The sequence below is a fragment of the Carassius auratus genome, chromosome 38, assembly GCF_003368295.1.
Source record: "Carassius auratus strain Wakin chromosome 38, ASM336829v1, whole genome shotgun sequence".
Taxonomy (NCBI): Eukaryota; Metazoa; Chordata; class Actinopteri; order Cypriniformes; family Cyprinidae; genus Carassius; species Carassius auratus.
Genome location: NC_039280.1, coordinates 9,020,602 through 9,030,139, shown reverse-complemented (window position 1 = coordinate 9,030,139; position 9,538 = coordinate 9,020,602). Strand labels below are relative to the sequence as shown.

At 38.0% G+C, this 9,538-nt stretch overlaps 2 protein-coding genes and 1 long non-coding RNA gene across 6 annotated transcripts in view; 2 read left to right on the top strand and 1 right to left on the bottom strand.

Moving 5' to 3' along the window:
* The first annotated feature begins 1,632 nt into the window (after positions 1–1,632).
* On the top strand, positions 1,633–4,455 carry LOC113056942 (uncharacterized). The gene is made up of 4 exons (XM_026223902.1): positions 1,633–2,025; positions 2,859–3,076; positions 3,352–3,511; positions 3,628–4,455. Exons 1-4 carry the CDS (start codon positions 1,734–1,736, stop codon positions 3,852–3,854), a joined length of 897 nt encoding a protein of 298 aa, XP_026079687.1. The 5' UTR covers positions 1,633–1,733; the 3' UTR covers positions 3,855–4,455.
* Positions 4,083–9,185, bottom strand: LOC113056943 (uncharacterized). The gene is made up of 2 exons (XR_003277766.1): positions 9,119–9,185; positions 4,083–5,816 (listed from the first exon to the last, which is right to left on the bottom strand). It is a non-coding gene; the product is annotated as an uncharacterized LOC113056943 (long non-coding RNA).
* Positions 9,186–9,314: 129 nt separating this feature from the next.
* LOC113056941 (ras and Rab interactor 2-like) overlaps positions 9,315–9,538 on the top strand; it is a 32,129-nt gene continuing 31,905 nt past the window's right edge. For all 4 annotated transcript variants that reach the window (XM_026223901.1, XM_026223900.1, XM_026223898.1 and 1 more), the window contains exon 1: positions 9,315–9,506. The gene's annotated coding sequence lies outside the window, so the exon portion shown is untranslated. The remainder of the gene's footprint in view (positions 9,507–9,538) is intronic.

The following is a 9,538-nucleotide window of genomic DNA, read 5'->3' as shown; positions in this document are numbered from 1 at the left end:
GTAGATACTGTACAATGCTTGGGTCCTTTATTTGTTTATTTTATTTTTGTTGTTGTGTTGAGGGTTTGATTAAACACCCTAGGTTTGCTAAATCGCATGGGATATTTTAATATAAGGAGTTATTTATGTTCATTACTATTACACATTGTTGAGCACTGGACGGACAGCAGTGGTATTAGACCTCTTAGATTATTGCATGTTTTCTTTGTTTTTTTCTTCTTTTTTTTCAGTGGAAAACTGCTGGGCTTTTGATTCTCCAATGAAAGCATAAAGTAGACATTTCATTCAAAGTAACTGATGTCTTCTGCATTTCGGGAGTCATAAAAAGAATGGTAGTTGGCTTTATGTACTAAAATATTTTGTTCAGGTGTTTCAGTTGTATATCAGATTACATTTTTGCTACTTGAGCATAATAAAAATGATATTTGCTGAGGTAAAAAATTTTTCGTCACTTGTTGTCTTTTCAGCCAATAACGGCATGTGTAAAAACACGTTGCCTTCACTGTAAAAAGGCATAACTGCAATTTCTTTACTTATGATAATATTTCCTAAACCTCAAACATAGCCCTTAACCCTTACACAAACCTGGTGATATCAGATTTGAGGCAAATTTTGTTAGATCATGCCTCCATGCCAGTGTAATATTAGCAAATATTAGATCCTGTCAGAAAATATTCATTTTATCTATAACAGAACAGCTCAGCAAAGTAAAGCCAGAGTAAAGCCAGAGAAGAGCAGAAGCAGGAGATGAAGTATATTAATAATAATAATAATAGAAAAGCTGAGTTTATATATAATCTTGTGTATGTTTCAATGCTCAGAATTGGTCTGACCAACACAAATCCAAGTGTTATTATTATATCACAAGCCATAGCAATGGAAAATTACTGCTTCACAACCTTGAAATGGAGACATTCTCTTATCTTTTACTCAGGAATACACATTTTTCCTTGAACCAACACAATCATAAGACTAAACAACAATGTAAGACAAAAATAGTAAGACAAAATAATATAATTTAAATGACTTATCAATAAATGAATCAATTAAATTTTGTATAAATATATAATATATAATATAGCCAAATACATCTTAAAAATATAGCCTATTAGGCTACAGCTCCTTGATCAATTTTTAAAACAGTGAAATAAAAACATGGATCTCAGTGTAAGATAAAGAAAGAGCTGCCTTTAATTTTTAATACAAATCAAAAATATTAATTTAATCTACAGCGGTTTTAATGTAGGCTATTAATCTTTTTACATTTTTATTTTTATTGATATTGATATTTACATGATTAATTTATTATTTATATACATATATATATAATTTTACATTTTCAAATTTATATTTCACAAAGAACACTGAAAAAGGATGTAAAACTAAATAAAATGAAAATGATTAATTATATTAATCTAGTAGTTATCCGCAAAAATTATCATCTTTTATGAGTAATCATATGCAAAGACTATTATAAGAGATGTACTTCTGTCAAAAAATTAGATTTAGGTCAATAAGTGCGCGCCTGTGCGCAACGGGTGACGTCCCCAGCCCGCTATGCTTGTGGGAATTGTAGTTCATTCAAAACTACCAACGTTCTGCCAACGTTGCTGTGACGTTTGCGTAACGTGATACGTGCGCTGGCTGGGGACAGTTTGATAACCATTTCCGTCTTTTTCTCGTTCATATCGCTGTGTTTATTAAGAGATTCACGTTAAGAGATTATATTTTGCATGAAGTGCTGTTTGTTAGTGTGTAAGTACATCCATATGGACCCAAACAGCGTCAGTCGCGTGAACTGGGCCATAAACCGCCGGGCGGAGGGTTTAGTAAGTAAACACATGGCAGACATGGCACAGAGACGATCAGCGGTGTCTGAGGAGGATACGCACCCTCTGCCAGGAGACTTGAGCAGAAGCGCAGAAGACATCCCTGGGCGGGCCGATGTGAATTTTAGCGCGGATTCACAGTCCTACAATCCTGCAGGAGGAAAGTTAATGCGCGAGGATGCGTCTTCAACATCAGGTAACGTTAACGTTACTGGGAAGTGAAAAGAGTAAAAAAAAAAAAAAGAAATATGTTTAACTTACCTTGAAACGGACTTACACATCCCTTCCCTTCTATCATTATGGAACCTTTACTTGTTAAAAATATATTTATCTATATATATTACATTTAGATTTTAAGTTTTATATATATATATATATATATATATATATATATATGTATGTTAGGTATTATTAGTTGGTAGTTGACAGCTGAGTAATGTTATGTATTATCTTATTTAGTTTTAACATGAAACTGCTGCTAACTTGCAAGGTTTTCACATAGTTAACTTAGTTAAAATAGTTAATGGGTCATTTGTTTATTTATTTAGATAAAATATGACAAATGCACCTAATGTTAATCAAATATATATTAATAAAACCCTTTGACAGTTATCACCAAAGTTATTTATTAAACAAGCCACCACCTTTATTATTATTGGCAATATTTTTTTCCTCTAATGAAACTGACATAGCAGTTTAGATGTAAATGCTGATTTTTAAAGCAGTAGTTAATGCAAAAAACTCGCACTCTGGAAGTTGTCTTTGAGTCTGCACTGGATCAGATTTAATTGAAATTTAAAATTTTAATTAAAATTAAAATTACATCAGTTGCTCACAAATGATTCACTGCAGTGAATGGATGCCGTCAGAATGTGAGTTAAAACAGCTGATAAAAACATCAAAATAACCCAGCGAACTCATATGCATCCTGGATGACCTGAGGCTGAATAAATCCGAAGGAAATTTTTATTTTAGGGTAAACTAACCTTCTGTAAGTCTTCACTTAATATAAATTTCATACAATTACAGAGACAGCAGCCCATAGACAAATCATATCACTCCTTACTGAGATCAAGGAGGAACAACAGAGGCAATGGGAAGTTCTGAAAGACCTGCAGGCCAGGATTCATGGACAGGTGTGTGAAGAGGAGGACGAGCCGCTTGACGTAAATCTGCCACTACGAACAATGGAACAGCTTGATGAAACGGAGCAGCATTTAGAGGATACTGAAGCTCAGAAGAGAATGGTAAAAAAGTATTACTGTCAGTCTACTCTACAATCTACAATTACCACAGAGCATGCAATAATAGGTTATATTACTCTGTAAACCTCAGTCAGGACAGGAAGTTTACATTTTATGGAGGTAGTTCTGTAGTCCAAAATAATAGTTAAGAACAGTATTGTTTGCATGTGTTAGTATTTTTTTCCGTTCTTTCTACAAAACTTTTCTGGCTACACTGTTCCCTCCTGTATTTGTACTGATTATTTATTCCTTTTTTTTGTCTTTTTTTTTTTTCATAGGTGTCACATCTCTCACGGATGGGCGGAGCTACGGTAGATGATGCGGTTCGGCGTCTAATGCACGCTGTTCTCTCTTTCAGTGTGGGCTCAGAGCTCAACTGGGTTGGCAGAGGACAGAAAAGGAGCTTCAGAAACACCAGACTGCAGGGTGTTTTGTTTCGTAAGCAGTCTTTAAAATCCCGTCTCAGTGCAGATGCATCTTCAGGTTTATCACTGACTTTTTAGGATGCTCAACATTTCCCATGTGAAAGATTGTTTTAACCACATTTTCTGCAGGTGCCTTGAAAAGGACACCTGTAGGAAAGGAGGCCACGCACCACCAGTTTGCTGATGTGGTCAAGAAATGGTTGCGGTTTGCCCCTTTCAGACAAAGAGGAAGTGGACGAAGACCGCATTGGAAACCTGTTGAGTTCATCTGTCCTAAATATGACAGTAGTATGGAGGATCATAACCAGCTTAACCATAACCAGCTGGATTCTGGGGAGATTCAGGTGACAATATAATTACACTAAGTGTTGTATGACTAAATGTCCAAAGACAAGTAAAGTGAATGAAGAAATGACAAGAGTGTGAAGGATTGGCTTTTAAATTGTTTCTTTTTTGCCATATTACATTTTTTCTATAATAATATTTGCTTTGTTTTCTTTAAGTTAAAATATACTATTGTTACCAGAATAATTTACAGATTTTCAAATTACAGCATTATTCTTTAAAAAATAATGGGTAAATGGAAATAATTCTGTTCTAATGATTCTTTTACCCGTGCAATTTTATTTTAATTATATTGTAAAATGTCTTGTTTTAAACGCTGATGCCAATATATTTCCATTAAAAATGTTGCAATACATTTTGCAAATGTTATGACAATAAACAGACACCAGAGTTAAGAATTTCAAACATTAAAGAATTAATAAGTGTCACAGAAAATGTCAGATTGCTGTAGAAAAAAAATTTGCAAATGTAATTTAATGACTTTTGTCAATAACAGCTAAATCCACTTACTCACTTGGTATCTTTGTTAATGTGGACCATTTTCCAACAGTTTTCTAAGAACTCTTGCTTCCTGGCACATATAAAAACACATTAAAAACTATTTATCTATCATTTTTCTGTGGTGAATTAATTTGTGTTGTTTGAGCGTTTCATGTTTATTGAGCCACTATTTTCAAATTATGTGACATTTTAATTTCAATTTACTTCAATATAATGCTCTTTTACAAAGTCTTGATTTTGTTTTTGGGGTGTACTAGAACATGCTATCATGCTTGGTGGTTCACTTTATTTTCCATTGCAACAATGGTGCTGCCATTGCGTTCGTTTTGTCATCTTCCTACTGGCTGAGGGACCTGACGTACCTAAGCTAGTGGCTAGATAACAGAACGCAAATATATCAAGTATTATATGCTCAGTTAGGGGCTACATAACAATTGTAATAAAAAACAATTGCACCAAATATGTAACAAACACAATGTGAAGCAATCAGTGTCTTGTGTTGTGGTGCACTTGACAATTTACACCCACAACCTAAAGAAGAGAAGCATCTGAGGCAATGGATGAGGGCGCTAAATTTGAATCAATGAAAAGTTAAATAGTTAGCTATAAACAATCTTACAACTACTGAACTAGTTACCGGATGTGCCATATCAGTTTAGCAGAAGTTGGATGGCAAAATGAGGAAATGCAAAGTATTGAATGTGGGCGTGGTGGAATAAGGTGAATACTTCAGGGCAAAAAGAAGTTTGAAAGTAGCCTGACTACATAAGTAGCAGAGTTTGGTATTACCAGGCTAGTTCGAAAGGGCTGAGCTACTGTATACTGTTAATGCCCCCGCACTGCTGGAGGTGGGGTGTAGATTAATGTAAACATTTCACGAAGCTTGCACCTATCCCCTAAACAAAACAACAATGAAATGAAGAAGTGTAGGTCATCTGAGTGAGACGGGCCCCAATTGTCCGAATATTATAGACAAAAGAATAATGATTAGCAGCAGTTCAGAGTCAAGTATCATGTTTGCAATACAAAAGATCCATTCCATAATCAGTCCTTTTTGGGAAGTGTGAATGGCAGTCTGAAAACTTGAGCATGATGTGGAGAAAAAAAAATGGAGTCAGTTTGTTACTTTATTTTATTAGTTCATTTATTTTAAATTACACTAGATAAATTGTTACACCTTTTTATGTTGTATGCGGTGTCATGATTTACTTTTGATAAAACAAAGGTTTATTATTGTATATTCGTTTGGCATTTCGTATACCCTTTAAATTCGCTTATTAAAAGAACAACAACAGGAGCAGCAGTATGGTGTTATATTAATTTGAAACACATGTATTTACTTTGTACCTTATATCTTTACTCTCTCCTTTCATCATTCTTTTCATGGCTTTGGAAAACTTGTCTCGGATGTTTCTCTGCGTCGGTTTTTGCATAACTTTGGGTAATCAGCTACGGAGTATGGAGGATGAAACCTGCAAAAACAATAAATAAATATGCAAATAAATAAATAAATGTGTGTATTAATGCATCTGTTTTTTCTTTAAAGGGATATATATATATAGAGAGAGAGAGAGCAACTGAGGGTTCAGTGACTTGCTCAAGGGCACTTTAGCCATGGGTATTGAGGGTGGAAGACAGCACTGTTCATTGGCGATCAATCAGAAGTTGACAAAACCCACATATTATGTATGTAAATAGCCTATATAGTATTTTTAGTTAATTATACAGCTCTATTTTGTATTTTCTATTCCGAATTGTGCCATAATTGCCGTTAAGCTTTATGAATGAACATAACGTTACCTGTTGTATTTCCAGCAAAACAACTAGAATTAGAATAGTGTGTTAAATATTGCTATTTTTCATTATCAAATATGGGCTCAAGCACAAAATATGCCATAATTTAAAGCTCAATATAATTTGAGAATTACTTAGTCATAAAACCAATTTTAAAGTGTTAATGTAGGTGTCAAATATATTGCACACCTTTTAGATTTTTGATATTTATTAAAATAAACTGTAAATTCATATATACACTGTAAAAAAAACTTCCTGTAGAAATTACAGTAACTAGCTGGAAGAAGTTTGCTCGAAACTTACTGTAATATTATTTTCTAGCAAAAATACTTAATTTTGTTGTACTGCAATGACAATAAAGGAATCTAATCTTGTATATTTTTATTTAACATTGTCATTTAACTTGCCATACATGTATTTACAGTATACTAATGTTTAACTGTAAAATATTTTATTATTGTATTAATCTTTTGATCTTTAATCAAGTAATGCAACAGAAAATATACTGTTATAATTTTTTTTTTACTTATTTGTGTATTTATTTATTTATCGTTTTTGCAGGTTTCGTCCTCCATATAGTACATGTGCAGATATATTTGTTTAGCTCAGCTTGTCGACACTCCAGGAAAAAAAACTGCGGGTCAAAGAAGGTGGAGTTTCAGAACACACCCACCGATTGTCTAACGGCAACGGACCAATGGAAGCTCAAAGGTGTTTAGGCGTCAACTCCCTCAGAAAGTTCGCTTTGGTGGGCTGTTTCGAACTGCCAGAAAGTGCTCAAAACGAACTTTTGAAGTATACCGGGGCCTTAAAATTGATCTGACGTCAACTCTGCTGCTTGCTGGAGCTCACCGCTGACTCACATTGTGAATAGAATTACTTCTGGCCACTTTGACGCTCTCGCTTATGGGCAAAGAATCAAAGTCGCAATTGGCTCTTGCGGTGTAAAAGCACCGTGACTATTTGTGGCGTCAAATATATGCCAATTCATTCTTTGCCAGCAACGGCTCTGTGAGAACCATAGACAGTAAAAGAAATGGACACAGCGACCCCATTGGAACTCAATTGAGACATGGTGAATAACGTCAAGGTGACCGTTCCAAGATGACGTCACGGATATTACTGTAACGATATGATCTCCATACTCATCGGGAAGAAGGAGGCGGGAACGGGCGTACAATCAAAAATCACTTTAATATTCAAAATAAACACAAAACAGCGCACCAGCCCCTCGCGGACGACTGGTGCGCACAAAATAAAAAGCAAACATAAAATAATGTCCAAGGCCTGGTCCTCTCTCGTCCTTCACTATAGTCGCTCCAGTTTTATATCCTTCCATCTCCTACGTGGACTCGATACCGGCGGTGGGGCGCAGGTGCAGCTCATCTTCAATCACTACACCTGGCCTCACTCCTCGTTCCCACGCCTCTCGGCCCCACCCCACTCGCCACATACCCCCATCGCCCCTCGCAGGCCGGGGGTACTCCCGAGACGGCGCTCTACTCCACCCCCACCCCCCCTTCCCTCCGGGGGGGGACCGCTCACGGGGACCTGCGGGAACCTGGGGGTAGGACAGACGAGGCGAGAGAAAAGGAGATGGAAGGAGGAGCGACAGGGACGAGAGAGGGGAGAGAAAAAAAAAAAATAAAAAATCCGGTTCCCAGACGCACTGCTGCTCGGCCCTCACCAGCTGGGTGATCTCCTCCGCGGTGCCTGGCGGTGGCACTGGACGGCCCTCGGCGGACGGCACGACACTCCTCCGCCGCCCGATGGACGGCGACGGCTCCTCCGATTTTAGGCAGCGGCAGGAGTCCCCCGTTCCCTGCCCCTCCGGATTCCATCGCGGAGGCAGCAGGATCCGGCCCCCTGGCGAACGGCGCCAATTCCTCCGCTCCCTCGCGGACGGCAGTCGCCCCTCCATATCGTGGGCGGCCGGCAGCGAGCTCGCCCGTCCCGGCAATTCGCTCGAGCCCACCGCCTTGAGCGTCCATGGCGGCACATACTTCGCCAGCTCGAGGGCACCGCGGATTCACCACAGCAGCGAGGGATCTTCAGCAGCACGTCCCTCCTTCTCCCGGGCTTCGGCACCACTGTAACGATATGATCTCCATACTCATCGGGAAGAAGGAGGTGGGAACCACTTTAATATTCAAAATAAACACAAAACAGCGCACCAGCCCCTCGCGGACGACTGGTGCGCACAAAATAAAAAGCAAACATAAAATAATGTCCCAGGCCTGGTCCTCTCTCATCCTTCACTATAGTCGCTCCAGTTTTATATCCTTCCATCTCCTACGTGGGACTCGATACCGACGGTGGGGCTCAGGTGCAGCTCATCTTCAATCACTACACCTGGCCTCACTCCTCGTTCCCACGCCTCTCGGCCCCGCCCCACTCGCCACAATTACGTCCATGTTTTTGTACAGTCTATGGTCTGGAGCTGTCGAATGGGGCATCATGGTTTTAACCATGACCTCGCCCCTCCCCACCCCCAACCATTCAAATTTCCATAATCTGGAATTATTTTAATGATATTCTAGTGGACCGCTTTGTGACATCACAAAACCCAGAGAGTTGCCTTTAAAAAAAAATCTCCCTTTTGGAGTGGACTTTGAGATTTGTAACTTTGTAGATCTTTTTTATGGCCAAATATATAGTACACTGCACACTGACTAAAATTCAAGTCAATGAAAAAGCATGATAGGACCCCTTTAATGTCAGAAAAGTACACGAAGATCTAACATAATCTTCCTTCAAGTCCCTCAAAACTTTTTTTTTACATTTTGTTTTACTATGACTATAGTGTTTTTTTTTAATCAAAATTATTGAAGTGTAGGCCTAATTTGATTATTAATATCAAATAATAATTTTATTGGAAATGAAAAAATATTTATAATATCACGTATAATTAAAACAGATGTTATTTTGGTAATTTTTGGTTTGGTTTTTCTGTCTTAATAAATGATTCAAGGAAGCCCACCGGTCATTTACTTCATTGTTTCGATCTGTGCAGCTTTGGTTCTTCATAGTTTTCCACTGTCTTTCCGGTTCTTTCATGTTTCTCTCAATGGTCTAACAAAGGCTTTTTCCCTTCCAAAGACATTCCCAGCTGGAACACGTGACGTGAGACTTAATGCACATCAACTTTTGTTCTCCTGGAGTTTGTTGTTGCCGGGAGAGGTCGCATGCTTTAACGCAGCTATGAGTCTTTCTTGCGAAGTAGCCTACAAGGAAACAACCAAGACTCAGTCGTGTACGAACATCTAAAACAGTTCACATCAACTGAGCCTTTGGAGGAAGATCATCCAGGTCTTATAAATGCGTAACTGCTCTTTTGCTAGCGGCTGTTTTGGTTTCAACCCGACGAGGTGAGTCCCAAACACTACTGTTTATAAGCGTC

What these genes read in the sequence shown, in the direction of transcription:
- LOC113056942 (XM_026223902.1), top strand. Translation starts at nt 1,734, where the DNA reads ATGAAGTGCTGTTTGTTAGTGTGTAAGTACATCCATATGGACCCAAAC. An exon ending in CTGAAGCTCAGAAGAGAATG is followed by an intron (nt 3,077 to 3,351) that starts GTAAAAAAGTAT and finishes TTTTTTTCATAG; the next exon opens with GTGTCACATCTCTCACGGAT. An exon ending in ACTGCAGGGTGTTTTGTTTC is followed by an intron (nt 3,512 to 3,627) that starts GTAAGCAGTCTT and finishes CATTTTCTGCAG; the next exon opens with GTGCCTTGAAAAGGACACCT.